The 16,459-nt window shown below is 41.8% G+C and overlaps 1 protein-coding gene across 1 annotated transcript in view; it reads right to left on the bottom strand.

Annotated features, from left to right (window-relative positions):
- LOC139461900 (tyrosine-protein phosphatase non-receptor type 5-like) overlaps window positions 1–16,072 on the bottom strand; it is a 51,778-nt gene extending 35,706 nt beyond the window's left edge. Inside the window, exons 1-2 of the mRNA XM_071243389.1 lie at window positions 15,838–16,072; window positions 15,401–15,633 (exon numbers count right to left, since the gene is read on the bottom strand). Coding sequence (XP_071099490.1) covers window positions 15,401–15,633; window positions 15,838–15,907 — 303 coding nt within the window. The 5' untranslated portion in view covers window positions 15,908–16,072. The remainder of the gene's footprint in view (window positions 1–15,400; window positions 15,634–15,837) is intronic.
- Between the last annotated feature and the right edge of the window lie 387 nt (window positions 16,073–16,459).

The raw sequence follows: 16,459 nt of genomic DNA, 5'->3' as shown, positions 1-16,459 counted from the left end.
CCCTGACCCATGATGTCACCTGTTACAATCAGCATAGGTTGCTGGGGAACAATTCAAATCCCCGGCATCCCCAATGGGGATCTCTACCTCAATTTATAGAACCTGTGTGGGAAGCTTATTGGAGCATACACATACATACCACATCAAATATTTTTTTATTATAACCCAAATAACTTAAAAGGGACTTCCCCAATAGCTCATTTCATTTACTCCAGTTAGGCCAAACAAACACATTACCAATGATTATGTTAGTAAAACAACTTAAATCCAAATTAATATATCCGAAATTTTCATTTTGAGCAAAAGGACTTCCTTATTAAAAGTTTGGCACACTGCCATGCCAACTCGTTGTCAAGTATGAAATCTAGTGCTTAGCAACTCAGTAAGGATTAACCAAAATATCTGGCAATCATCACAAGATGTTAATTGCCAAGAAATCAGTGTCCTGCTGCGTAGGCGGTGTTGACAACAGCTTGTCTATATCGGGAGGACAGCTGGCAACATGGTAGAGATGACGTTGGAAACTCAGTCAACCTTGTGCCAGGGTCCACTGAGAATTTGTTTTACAATGAACACTGATGCCTTGTAATCAGGAAGGCACCAAATAGCGTACAGTGAGTGAGTGAGTTTGGTTTTACGCCGCTTTTAGCAATATTACAGCAATATCACGGCGGGGGACACCAGAAATGGGCTTCCTACATTGTACCCATGTCAGGATTCGAAACCAGGGCTTCGGCGTGAGGAGCGAACGCTTTGACCACTAGGCTACCCGACCGCCCCAAAATAGTGTACAGCAACTCTTCATTGAAACTGTTCAGTGTTCGTAGATTCCTGTTGTTTCCCCAACACCCAAAACACACAACACACCATGATGTGCATCATCTGATAAAGTTTTGGCAATGAAAAGCCTTCTGCCTTTGCCTTTGTTGAATTTGTGAAGCTGAATTACCATCAGATAAGGGTAATCAACATTTAGAAATAAATTTTAAAAAAGAATTAGGAGAATGGGAAATATTGACTTATTTGAACATCATTTATCGTTGATAAAAGGAAAGCAATGTGTTCATGAATAACACATATTGAATGCTGAACGTGATGGGGCTGTTTATACAGAATCATTCAATATTGCTCCTTCCCTCGGGCAATCCATCAATATGGATCATATGTCTATCTACCACGGTGCTGATGCCAAACAGCCGATGCAGAATCTGCCCGTCACCGACCTAGAGGTTTTACCATTGTATTTGTATCAATACAAGTCTTTGTCCACTTTGACACTTTCCACTTTTAATAGCTCTGAGCATACCTTATAGTGTTTAGCACTATACAAGTGACATTGCTGTTGTTGCTGTTGTTTTTGTTGTTGAGTTTAACAACATCTGAAACTGACATTGAAAGGACGCATTTTCTAAATCTCTTTCATTACCCAAAAACAATTCCACATTTTTTGGCATCTATTGATAACGACAGTCGAAAGTCCCAAGATGGAAACCCATCCCTATCAAAATTATGTCAAAAATACAAATACCATCACTACATAATATATGTATATAAGATGAAAGATCAACCCCTACATGTCCCAAGATGGAACCCATCCTACATGTCCCAAAATGGAAACCCATCCCCACATATATTCCAAGATGGAAACCAATCCTACATATCCCAAGATGAAATCAGCCTACATGTCCCAAGATGGAACCAATCCTACATATCCCAAGATGAAATCAGCCTACATGTCCCAAGATGGAACCCAGCCTACATGCCCCAAGATGGAAACCAAGCCTACATGTCCCAAGGTGGAAACCGAGCCTACATGTCCCAAGATGGAAACCCAGCCTACATGTCCCAAGATGGAACCCAGCCCACATGTCCGAAGATGAAACCCAGCCTACATGTCCCAAGATGGAACCCAGCCCACATGTCCCGAGATGGAACCCAGCCCACATGTCCCAAGATGGAACCCATCCTACATGTCCCAAAATGGAAACCCATCCCCACATATATTCCAAGATGGAAACCAATCCTACATATCCCAAGATGAAATCAGCTTACATGTCCCAAGATGGAACCAATCCTACATATCCCAAGATGAAATCAGCCTACATGTCCCAAGATGGAACCCAGCCTACATGTCCCAAGATGGAACCCAGCCCACATGTCCCAAGATGGAACCCAGCCCACGTCCCAAGATGGAACCCAGCCCACATGTCCCAAGATGAAACCCAGCCTACATGTCCCAAGATGGAACCCAGCCTACATGTCCCAAGATGGAACCCAGTATTTGTTGCCTACTAACACCATGAACACCACACAGCAGTACTCCTGCAATACAACGGAAGATTGCTAACGATCAAATCTTGACCAGACAATCTAGTGATACTGGACCAGACAATCATACAGCGTTTACTGATAAAACTAAAACGTATCTGTCAATTCTGAACTAGCGATGCTGCAAACAAGTGCAGAGACACATATTCATAAATATGCAAACCTAATTCCAGCACTCCAAATATTAATTAGATATTAATTTTACTGTCTTATACTGTACGACGGTGGCTGAAAGCTGAGCCTAACTATGAATAATGACAACAACAACAACAACAACAACAACAACAACAACAACATGTCAAATTCACACACTATTCAGTGCACTACATTATTACCCTCGTCAATAGATCAATGTGCACACGATTTTCATTCTCAGCTCCTTTAGGAATATATAGCCGAAGCTGCCTGTGAGGCACTAGAAGGTTAAGACTCACATTACCATCTCATCCTATTGGGAGAACAAAGTTACTTGCATTAAGGAGACACACGTAAATGGTGCTTCAATGTTGGGCAGGACCAAGCACCTGTACGTCCTGAACTGTTTCCATTGGCTAACAGGGCTACAGATAGGCTGGTGTTTGCGTAAAATACCCCCCCAAAATGTTCAAAACCCAATAACTTTCAATTAACTTGCGTACAGAAACGCATGGATTATATGAAGAACTCAAATATATGAAAACAGCACACATAAATACGCAATGAAGCTTTTTCAGCACGAATACAACAGAGCTAATTTCAGAAACACAATTACGAGCTTTTATGAGTCCAGCCTATTGTTAAAACCGTTATATACATCTTAAAACATTTTTTTTTTTTTATCTCTCAAAATGTTTACTCATATTGGGAAAAACCCAATAGAGTGGTGAAAGATGAGTGAAAAAATGTTGGTTACCCAATAAAAAATGTAATAACCCAACTAAAATAGAAACCTTTGAGTAAAAACTCAATTGCTCAAAAAGTTATCTGGGCCTCTGGCTATATATGCTATATATATTTACTAGCAGTGAGTTCATGTGTACCTAGAAACCAGCCCCATGACAATAACGCCTTCATTCATATTTAACAAGGATATCGCAGCGGATTCCAAGTGATTGACATAATTGACTTGCCAATTACAACCTACACATATACATAGTCTCCGACAGCGCCAGCTGATGTCAGGACACACTGTGTGTTGTTCATACTTGGTAGTACGTTGCCCAACATTTTCTCTCGAAAATTAATCACTTAAGACCCCTGTTTTTAAGAGCAGTCTTTAAATTGGCAAGTTTGTTAACCTCTAAAGGAGATTGTTATATGTGGTGTAGGAAAAAAACATTTGAATTGTCATTGAAAGAAACATGTTTGCTTAGTTTCCTTCCACAGATCAGACATGTTGGACACTATGTTGATTAACTCAGCTAGGAGTTGAGGTGAAGCGAGGTGAAGTGAGGTGAAATGGGGTTTAACCTTTAGCCTGCTGAATTGTTTAAGCACAGGGCGCTGTAAAGATGGTGGACGATTTCAAACAGTCGGTGCTTCATTAAACAAGGGCCAATTGAAGAAATATGTGGTACCCCGGTACATTTATTCATTTGAGGGTGTCCAACTATGCCCCTGTCGAAAGTCTTCAACAGAAGCGTTGAGTGTGAGTGAGTGAGTGAGTGAGTGAGTGAGTGAGTGAGTGAGTGAGTGAGTGAGTGAGTGAGTATGGCTTTACGCCGTTTTGGCAATATTCCAGCAACATCACAGTGGGGGACACCAGAAGTGGGTTTCACCCATGTCAGGAATCAAACCCGGGTCTTCGGCGTGACAAGCAAACGCTTTAACCACTAGGCTACCCGACCGCCCCTAGAAACATTTAGAGTATTAACAGCAATATTATTGGATTGATAGAGCATTGTGCGTGAACATGTCTGGCTGTACGTACTAGTCCTAACTAAAGCTGGTTTTATAGTGACAGTCAACTGAGATATCATGCCACAGTTTAACATGGATACCCTATTCAGACACAGTATATTGAAGTAATTGTTCTATCAGTTAATGCCAAACAACGGCAGGGTAACAACAAGTACCATCTTTTGGTATGAAGCGGCCAGAGGATTCACTACAGACCTTCCACTCTTCGGGGGCAGACACTCTATCCACTACACCATGAAGGGAGTCCATTAAGGAATCTGCATGTTGAAGTGAGTGAGTGAGCATGGTTTTATGCCGCTTTTAGCAATACTCCAGCAATATCACGACAGGGCCACCACAAATGGGCTTCACACATTGTTCCCATGTGGGGCATCGAACCCAGGTATTTGGCGCGACCAGCCAACACTTACCACAGCTAGGTTACCCGACTGCCCCTGCATGTTGAAAGGAGGCCCAGAATACCATCACAATCCCATAACCATAGTGGTATCACCAGTGTGATATGATCGTGAATGTTTAACTGATAAGTCTGCAATACTTCAGCTATAGTCTGTAAATTGAAAAGTCTGCACCAAGCAAACTGGTGGCGATAGCATAAGCGACAAACTACCCAGCTGCAATGACACACAATAAACTACATCATGTAGATCACACATTGTGTCACACACAAGTCAACTGTTGCACTGACATAAAGTAGGATCTGTGTGATGTGGACGTTCTTGTGTCGTACACAATCAGCTATCATGTAGATCACACATTGTGTCACACACAAGTCAACTGTTGCACTGACATAAAGTAGGATCTGTGTGATGTGGACGTTCCTGTGTCGTACACAATCAGCTATCATGTAGATCACACATTGTGAAACACACAAGTCACATGTTGCACTGACAATAAGTGGGATCTGTGTGATGAGGACGTTCTTGTGTCGTACACAATCAGCTATCATGTAGATCACACATTGTGAAACACACAAGTCAACTGTTGCACTGACATTAAGCAGGATCTGTGTGATGTGGACGTTCTTGTGTCGTACACAATCAGCTATCATGTAGATCACACATTGTGTCACACACAAGTCAACTGTTGCACTGACATAAAGTAGGATCTGTGTGATGTGGACGTTCTTGTGTCGTACATCACACACAAGTCACATGTTGCACTGACATTAAGCAGGATCTGTGTGATGTGGACGTTCTTGTGTCGTACATCACACACAAGTCACATGTTGCACTGACATTAAGCAGGATCTGTGTGATGTGGACGTTCTTGTGTCGTACATCACACACAAGTCACATGTTGCACTGACATTAAGCAGGATCTGTGTGATGTGGACGTTCTTGTGTCGTACATCACACACAAGTCACATGTTGCACTGACATTAAGCAGGATCTGTGTGATGTGGACGTTCTTGTGTCGTACGTCACACACAAGTCACATGTTGCACTGACATTAAGCAGGATCTGTGTGATGTGGACGTTCTTGTCATGGCGCTGGCATGCTGATGGTGCCAGGCTGTCTCTGAAATTGCTTGGGGCAAACTAGTAATTAAACAATACAAACGTCCCTCATTTCAGCAACCACCTCTGTGATTGGAGACTGTGTGGGCGATGTCCCACTAGAGAGCAGGCTGAGACAGATCTGCGTTAGGCATAACTGAACCTCTCCTCCAGGGACTACCTACAACTGTGACAGGGCACTTAACATTATGAATATCTTGTTGAACAATACTATCACAAACAACATCATCAAAATAATGACAACTGTGTATTATTCTATAAAAGTACTGTAAGATAGTGATCTGGGCTGTTTCAAAGAGCCATTGCAGCACTATGGCCGACCGCCTTTTTTGTGGCTCCTTTGTGGTATCACTGTTGTTTCCATTTTCCACTATAAGTGATAAAATAAAACATTCGATGTTTGCATAGGGTCAGACAGAGGTGGATACAGGATTTCAAAAAGGTTTGGGGGGAGTTTGTTTGTTTGATTGTTTGTTTGTTGTTTAATGCTGCATTCATCTATATTCCAGCTCTTTGACGGCGGCCTGCACATAATTGAGTCTGGATCAGACAATCCAGTGATTTAACTCATCACCATCGATCTAAGCAATTGGGATATACGATGACATATGCATCTGGAGAGCGGAAGGTTGGTAGTTCGATCCCTGGCCACGTCATACCAAAAGCTGTGAAAAGATAGTACTTGCTGTTTTCCTGCCAGGTGATCAACAGACAGACAGACAGACAGACAGACAGACTTCAGACAGAGAGACAGACAGACAGCAGACAGACTCTACATGGGGCATGGTGGTACAGACAGACAGACTGCAGAGAGACTGCAGACAGACTGCAGACAGACTCTACGTGGAGCATGGTGGCCCAGCGTACCTCATCTCACCTGGAATCCCCACAGGGTTGGAGATTGAGCTAGTCAAGGGTTAATAATACACCTCGAAGGCACACTTCAATCAACATTGTCATTCCAGACAGGAATCTTGATACAGTAAACCTTTGTAAGTTCAGTAAATTCTTCAAGAACAAAGGAAGTAAAGAAATTAGCTTGATGTCATTTTACAGGTATTAGCAGTTTATTCAAACATTATTCATAAAAGCCGAGTCAATACACTTAATAAATATATGAGACAACACGACAGTAGAACTGTAGTACAGGGATTGTATAAAATCTTCGAGACTAATTTTCTTGCAGGTTCAAAAGCTATGACACAGACTGTGATATAGTCATGAAATTGCTTAAAAGGGGGTAAATCTACACTCATTCATTCCCTGGGGGAAACTCAAGAAACTTGACAGGCTATTAGTGGAACCTTAATAAAGTGGATGTATGGTTGAAAATCCCCTTAACCAAGAAAGTGTCGCAAATATATCTATTCCTGTAGTACTAGAATATTTGAAAGTACTACAAATTACTCTTTTGCCTTGCCAGCTTAATAACGAGGAGCTCCTCAGCACCGTCACCTGCTGTATGGAGCTCGTATTTCACTGGTTCTGTCTGGTACAGAAATCTTGTCAGACTGATTGGGTTTAGTGCTGCTTATTATTCCAGTTATATCACGCGTGACAGCTTAATGTGGGAGGAAAGCCCCAAGTGATGCAGGTTTTTGATGTTTACCCCTTTGGGAAAACACACAAGCAGAGTTATGGTGCTGACAAACCTCGAAATATAACCGGTGCGAAACAGGATTTAAATCCACAATCATAGGTTTCTGGTATGCCCAAAGGACACAACTCTGCACAGCCAATGTGTTGATTTGACAACTGGCTACCCGTGCCTCCAAATCTTGGAAGAAGAGTCAGTTTTGGTTATCCCATTGTATTAATCACTGTGTTAATCTAACTGTCGAGACAGTTAATTGTAGATGGAAGGTTGTTTTTCTAGCAGTTGCCACAAATCTTTTGTGATGAGCCCTAAAGGAAGAGGAGTGTGAGTGAGTGAGTGGAGGTGAGTGAGTGAGTGAGTGAGTGAGTGAGTGAGTGAGTGAGTGAGTGAGTGAGTGAGTGTGGTTTTACGCCGCTTTTAGCCAAATCTAGCAATATCATGGCAGGGGACACCAGAAATGGGTTTCATACATTGTACCCATGTCGGGAATCGAACCCGGGTCTTCGGTGTGACAAGCGAAGGCTTTAACCAGTAGGCTATCTGACCGCCCGAGGAGAAGTGTTTAATCTTGTAATATATGGTAGCCTGTTTGTACTGCCCCTGGGGTCCAAGGCTTAGACAACCAGTCGGATGAGAAAGGACACATGGTATTGATGGAATTAGTGATTAATGACAAGAACCTGTGATACTCCATCACCTCGAGCAAGTCCCCATACCGTCCCCACAAACACATTAATCTGCTGTACTCGTATCAGTTGATAATTAGTCCAGTTAGAAATGTTTGGCTGCGTCTGATCAGCTAACAGAGGCCTAATGTTTTGAGTGAGTGAGTGAGTGAGTGAGTGAGTGGGTGGGTGGGTGGTTCAAAGAGATATGGGTGAGAGAGCTGATGTTTTTCCTGTGTGTGGATGGGTGGATCAATGGTTGAGTGAGTTGGTGAGTGAGTGAGTGAGTGAGATATGGGTGAGTGAGCTGATGTTTTTCCTGTGTGTGGATGGGTGGATCAATGGTTGAGTGAGTTGGTGAGTGAGTGAGTGAGTGAGATATGGGTGAGTGAGCTGATGTTTTTCCTGTGTGTGGATGGGTGGATCAGTGGTTGAGTGAGTTGGTGAGTGAGTGAGTGAGTGAGATATGGGTGAGTGAGCTGATGTTTTTCCTGTGTGTGGATGGGTGGATCAGTGGTTGAGTGAGTTGGTGAGTGAGTGAGTGAGGGAGTGATGGGTGGTTGAGTGAGTGAGTGAGTGAGTGAGTGAGTGAGTGAGTGAGTGAGTGAGATATGGGTGAGTGAGCTGATGTTTTTCCTGTGTGTGGATGGGTGGATCAGTGGTTGAGTGAGTGAGTGGATAGTTGAGTGAGTGAGTGAGGGAGTGGTGGGTGGTTGAATGAGTGGGTGTCTGGTTGAGTGGTTGAATTAGTGAGGAACGCCCATACTGACGTGAATTGAGCAGACGCACTATCTACTAGACCATGGAGGCGGCCCCCTACAATTAGTGAGAGAGTGAAAGGATCTTAACACACTACTCAGTACAAACACAATCAGAAAAACCTACAGTTGACACCATGAGCACTGGAGTTAACCATCCCCTTACGTAATATCTAAATGGAATTCTACTGACTCCAAAAGGTGCAAGTCATTGTTTTTTTTGTCGACATCAATGACTGGATAATATCAACAGTAACATGAAAAAGTCTGGCAGACTGTCAATTTCAAGCTCTGTTCCACAGAACTACCCAAGTGCCTAATTACCCACCACTACTTCAAAACGGAGTGAATGTTGTTTTATGCAACACTGAAGCAACATACAGAGATATGGTGATGGCCAGTAAATTATCGAACACTGGCCACACCCCACCCCTCACAGCAGGAGTGAGTGAGTGAATTGGGTTTAAAGCCGCTTTGAACAGTATTCCAGTTATATCGCGGCGTGTCATCATGATGTGGGAGGAAAGCCCGACGTGATACAGGTCACAGACGTTTGCTACTTTGGGGAAACCAACGAGCACGGGTATGGTGCTGACAAACCTAGACACATAATTGGGGCAAACCGAGATTCGAACCTACAATCATAGGTTTCTGGCGTGCACAGCGAATCGCGGCACCTTAGATGTCTGGGCCACCCATGCCCCCCTCACAGCAGTAAGATTTTTATGACATCAAGCTCTGTGATCTCAAGATAGGCTGCGTATGTGCATGAAATAGGCATAATAGATCTCTATCACCAAATTACTTTTGTGTTCATTGCATACAAATACATATTCAGAAATAAAAAAAAGAACAGTAGTAACAAAACACTCAGCGTACATGGCGTATACCCAAAGTATAAACTTTAACTTGTGTATCTGTATTTCTCTTCTTTTAAGATTCATATTTCATAATAATAATAATAATTACAGACTATTTATATTGCACATATTTCCACACCACTCACTGGCATGCTCAAAGAGCTATTATTACCATGGTCACCAGATCAATGTGCACTAAAGAATCATTCTCAGCTCCCTGGGGAGTATACAACCCAAGCTGCCTGCTAGTTGCTAGAAGGTTAACAACCACATAGCCATCTCTACTGGGTACCCATTCACTGCTGGGTGAACAGAGGCCCATATTCCAACAAAGTCTCTTGCCCAAGGAGACGCCACATGTGACATATGCTTCAGTGTGGGGCAGGACCGAGGCCCTAGAATTGCAGGCATCACATGGCCATCTCATCCTGCCGGGTACCCATTCACTGCTGGGTGAACAGAGGCACATATTCCAACAAAGTCTCTTGCCCAAGGAGACGCCACATGTGACATATGCTTCAGTGTGGGGCAGGACCGAGGCCCTAGAATTGCAGACATCACATGGCCATCTCATCCTGCCGGGTACCCATTCACTGCTGGGTGAACAGAGGCACATATTCCAACAAAGTCTCTTGCCCAAGGAGACGCCACATGTGACATATGCTTCAGTGTGGGGCAGGACCGAGGCCCTAGAATTGCAGACATCACATGGCCATCTCATCCTGCCGGGTACCCATTCACTGCTGGGTGAACAGAGGCACATATTCCAACAAAGTCTCTTGCCCAAGGAGACGCCACATGTGACATATGCTTCAGTGTGGGGCAGGACCGAGGCCCTAGAATTGCAGACATCACATGGCCATCTCATCCTGCCGGGTACCCATTCACTGCTGGGTGAACAGAGGCCCATATTCCAACAAAGTCTCTTGCCCAAGGAGACGCCACATGTGACATATGCTTCAGTGTGGGGCAGGACCGAGGCCCTAGAATTGCAGACATCACATGGCCATCTCATCCTGCCGGGTACCCATTCACTGCTGGGTGAACAGAGGCACATATTCCAACAAAGTCACTTGCCCAAGGAGACGCCACATGTGACATATGCTTCAGTGTGGGGCAGGACCGAAGCCTTAGAATTGCAGACATCACTGTCACACATACCAGTACATGAACTCTACTGCACTGCATAATGCACAAAGAAGGTGTCGTGTATCGCTTGTTGTAAATTAGACATGAATATCCCTGAGAGTTTAAGCAATATGTTACACACTTAGGGCAGCACACGGGCAGAAGTCACCTGAAACAGCATCTTTGAGATTTAATGGAAAAAGCTGTCTACTCATTGGTGTAAAAATACCCATTAGACTGGACCTAAGGGAGTTAAACATATTGAATACCCAATGGAAACTATAAATACCCAATGTGAAAGATAATTTCTGAATAAGTACACTGTGGCTGAAAACATTATCCGGAGCCCTGGAACCTTTGAAGAAGAAAAAGAAACGTTTCTCATAATCTTGCAGGTCATTTTAAACCTAGCCCGATTCCGAATTCAGCCATTGCTTATTTTCCCCAATTTAGATTTTAATTACAGTTAACTTTCCTTTATTGTGTGACCGCCAAAATATGTATACATATACTAAAGCCCTGGGATCATGCAGTTTTTTCTAAACCAGTATTGTAAATATGTAGCCATAATCATGACAGTGCTTGTTAGCTAATCAGTGACGTTAGGGAGCCAAGTAATTGATTGTTGATGTAACGGAAAGTGCAACAATTTTGGAAATTTTTACTGGCTTCTCATCGGTAGTTCTTTGGATAGGGCACCACTTCATCCTACGACAGAATTACGAGCTCATGATGATCACAGCAAAGTCTGCCCTTGCATGTCAGGAGCATTTCAGACGGTAAACATGGTAAACATTTAAGAAAAACAGTAAGATGTTTCTGAATTAGGAAAGTATTTTCCTTTTGCTTTGGGTTCTTATGAAATGGATGCAAGGAAAACTTGTCAACAAAGCTTTTGACGTAAGTACAAAATAGGCATACAGGAGTGAGCGAGTTGGGTTTAAAGCCGCTTTTAACAGTATTCCAGTTATATCACGGCGTGTCAGCTTAATGTGGGAGGAAAGCCTGAAGTTATGCAGGTCTCAGACGTTTACCACTTCTGTGAAACCCACGAGCACGGGTATGGTGCTGACAAACCTAGAAAAATAATCGGGCGAACCAGGATTCGAACCCACAATCATAGGTTTCTGGCGTGCCCAAGGGATGCAACTCTGCACAGCGAATCTGGGCACCTTAGACGACTGGGTCCCCCAGGCATACAGGAACCATGTGACAATCTCTCTTCGTTTTTCCTTCCTTCATGCCTTGGTATGTGACCATCAGTCTTCAAAGCTTCTATGGAAAGTACTATTTAAGTTTGCCAGATTTCTATTTCATCTTTGACAGAAAGATTTATATTTCTACATGTTTAAATGGTACACTTTTCTACGAGTCTTCAGACTTAATGACAACTTTGAAAGATGTGTGTACTTAGAACATAAGTTGACATTTCTTGAAGTACAAAATAAGGTGAGTGAGTGAGTGTGGTTTTATGCCACTTTAAGCAATATTCCAGAAATATCACGGCGGGGGACACCAGAAATGGGCTTCACACATTGTACCCATGTCGGGAATCGAACCCGGGTCTTCGGCGTGACGAACGAACGCTTTAACCACTAGGCTACCCGACCGCCCCATTTGTTGTTTGAAACCATGTATACAAAAACTGTGGTTAAAAAACGGAAGAAGAAAAAACTGGTCACCTTGCCATTTACAAAATCTGGAACTGCTGAGAAACATTTTTTTTCAAGTTGCCTAAGCAAGGTGAGTTGTCAAGTGTGATACCACTTGGCCTTACACAGGATGGACGTCCTGTCCATCATAAAGACTTTATAGGAACCTAAGTTATTGCAGGGTGAGTGAGTGAGCATGGTTTTACGCAGCTTTTAGCAATATTCCAGCAATATCACGGCAGGGAACACCAGAAATGGGCTTCACACTTTGTAACCATGTCGGGAATCGAACCCGGGTTTTCGGTGTGACAAGCGAACGCTTTGACCACTGCAGAGAGCAAAACTAAGATCAATGTCATTTTTGTCATTTGTTCTGCCTTTTACGGCTCCTGGAATGTCGGCAGTGTGTTTAAGGGAGTTGCAACAGCTGCTTTAACAGAAAAATGTGCTACCTGAAGCCATGAAAAAAATATAAAACACAACAGGCTGGTATAATGGATTGTGTGGGTGTGATAGAAACGGTTATGTAACTCGTCAGTCTTTGGAATTATACTTCAGTGTGTTAGATGCATACCATCACTGAGACAAGGGTAAGTCTCAAAAGTGTTGATGCATATTTTTTCAGAGATCTTTTACGAACTATCCCATGTAGAGAAAATCTTGCATCACTCAAACCTGATCTTCACTGACAGAAATTCTGCAAACTAAAAATTTGTATCAGATTTGTATTTGTCAATTACATGCATACCCTCATAATCATAATAATGCCCATGTTATATCAACAATGTTTTGTTGTGATGATATATAATAACAGCTCCACACAGGGCCTTTCCCATGTTATAACAAAAATGTTTTGTTGTGATGATATATAATAACACATCCACACATGGTCTTGCCCATGTTATTTCAACAATGTTTTGTTGTGATGATATATAATAACAGCTCCACACAGGGCCTTGCCCATGTTATATCAACAATGTTTTGTTGTGATGATATATAATAACAGCTCCACACATGGCCTTGCCCATGTTATATCAACAATGTTTTGTTGTGATGATATATAATAACAGCTCCACACAGGGCCTTGCCAATGTTATATCAACAATGTTTTGATGTGATGATATATAATAACAGCTCCAAACAGGGCCTTGCCCATGTTATTTCAACAATGTTTTGATGTGATGATATAATGATAACACAGCTCCATCACAGCATGTCAGTTTAATGTGGAAAGAAAGCCTGAAGTGATGCAGGTCTCTGACGTTTACCACTTTGGTAAAACGACCATGGGTACGATGCTGACAAACCTAGAAACATAATCAGGGCAAAGAAATATTTGAACCCACAATCATAGGTTTCCGGCATGCCTGAGGGATGTCATTCTGCATAGCGACTTGCAGCGCCTGAGACGACTAGGCCCCCTTTGCACCCATATAAACACAGAAATATCTAGAAAATGTACTGAAATATTAAAACAAAGACTATTCTAATTAAACATGAGTTGTTTTAAGAATCCTTGACTAAAAAAACATCCTTTAGTTCCAGGACAATTATTACACTTATAACGAACACAATCATATTAAATATGTATCCCAGTCTTTGAGATGACCCCTTCATGATGCTAATAATTCATAATCCCCAAAGTGCATAGAGCTGGTACTGGATCGAGAGCTGGCTTATTTCATTGTTCCTGAGGGAACCCTGAAAAAGGTGATTACATTATATGGAAAACAGACTTAGAAGCGCAATTACAAATGTATTGGGTCTGTTGATCATGAAGCATGATAATAAATCTTCACACATATAATGATATAACAAAGGGTCCCCCCTTTCCAGTTTTTGCACAAACTAAAAATATTTTTAAGGAAACAAAAAGAGGGGATTTTTTTCCTTTGAAGGTTTTTACATTCCGCGAGTAAAATTCATGTTTTAAAAAAAATACTTTCACCAAGACAATTCTTAATTTCTGTAATTGAGGCCAGTAGCCAATTTACAAGAATAATATAATATAGTATAACAGTTATAAGATATCAGGGTGGTACACAGAAGATATTAATAATCTTTATATACTGATCAGTGTATATAATTTTCACTGAAATCATGCAATTATGTTATTAATCTTAATATGCGACACCTATACCAGCAAACGACAATGAACCAGTAGCTAGATTTATATTTGAGCAACGTGCCTTTCCTTTGCTTCAGTTGAGGGGCCTGAGTAATTGCCGTCAAGAAAAACCAGTTGATCATCCATTATTTACAAAACAACCATATGGGGATTAATTGATATATGCGTAGCTGTGGTTACCATATCCTCTGATTTCCTCATCACTGATTATGTATTTTTTCTATATGTCACTACGGGGGCTTAGGATTAACTAGTCAGGCAATATACTTTTTTCATTGATTTATGAGACCAGTTGACTCAAAAAACACCTGAAATTAGACAAAAATAAAAAATGACTTTTGACCTTTCCTTTTTGTCCTACTCTGTTTTACAATTAGGTGAAATGTATAAACCCACAAGATTTTATCCCCAACAACACTGGAAAAGTGTTATCAGCTGATTTTCAACAGCACTAGTAGAAGTGATATCAGCTGACATACAACAGCACTGTAGAAGTGAGATCAGCTGATATACAACAGCACTGGAGAAGTCATATCAGCTGATATACAACAGCACTGGAGAAGTCATATCAGCTGACATACAACAGCACTGGAGAAGTCATATCAGCTGACATACAACAGCACTGGAGAAGTCATATCAGCTGATATACAACAGCACTGGAGAAGTCATATCAGCTGATATACAACAGCACTGGAAAAGTCATATCAGCTGATATACAACAGCACTGGAGAAGTCATATCAGCTGATATACAACAGCACTGTAGAAGTGATATCAATTATAACTCTGAGAAATCAATTATTAATAGTTTGGGAAACGGACGAGTTCGTGAGGCTACAGAATCTGGTTTAAATAAGATGTACTCACCACCACGACAATATACTCCGGAGGTATCTCGCTTCGAACGCTCACAGACGGAGCGTAACGCTTCATTCGTCCATGGGTCTCTCTCTCCTTCCCCACGTGGCTATATTTAGTAACATCTATCCTCAACATGTTTGCCAGAAGCGATCGTTTGTGTATATTTTCCAACTGACGTTTAACATACACATTATTAAACTGTTCCTCGCTAACAACACTTCTCCCTTCGCTATTTTGAGCTGAAAAACAAAAATAACAATGGTCATATTTCCATATGACATTTGACATTGCTCCGCATTATGCTGCGGTCCGGTATTACAAAACGGATCCATTCCGCACGTTATGCACGTGCATGTTGGGTCGAACATGTTTACACACACGGCTGTCAATCTAATTATTTACTTATTTTAGCATGCATGCGTAATTTAAAGCATTCTACTCACCGCCAAACCCAGCTACCATCAAACATACAATCACCATCCATCGCCACATACTCCGATGCTCAGAATCCATTTTAGTCAGTGAAGGCTGTCGCCTTCCTATTCACGGCGATGTGGAACGCAAACAGTCATGCGCAGCGGAACATAGGTCCTTTTCCTGAATTCAAACACCTCACGTCGTAATACTACAACTTAAATAACGAAAATCAGCATTGTTTCATGACCAGTATAGCGTATATTCGCCCGTGTCGCGCGCTCAATATCATAATAATTGTATTACAGTATCACTGCGCCGGAGCCGTGACGTCACATGTAAACATTAAATGAGCACATTCCGTTTCTCCATTAATTATGAAATGTGTGTTGAAGTCGCACTAGGTACCGGCGCTCGCTGTCGATATCGATTTTCCAACATGCATTTGTCATTAAAGCGATTTTTCATTAAAAAAAATAAAAAAGCAAGTCTTTGTTTTTTTCACAGTTAATTTGACATTGCTTGTTCAATCGACGCGGTAGATCTATATCGATCTAGGTCTATATATGAATGATGACAGGCTGGTATTGTTTATGAATGAGCATTGCAAATTGACCCATTTAATATACACACACAACCATATATATACTA

Source organism: Haliotis cracherodii, unplaced genomic scaffold, assembly GCF_022045235.1.
Source record: "Haliotis cracherodii isolate W230 unplaced genomic scaffold, xgHalCrac1.p SCAF_15, whole genome shotgun sequence".
NCBI classification, from domain to species: Eukaryota; Metazoa; Mollusca; class Gastropoda; order Lepetellida; family Haliotidae; genus Haliotis; species Haliotis cracherodii.
This window is presented reverse-complemented; position numbering and strand designations above follow the sequence as displayed.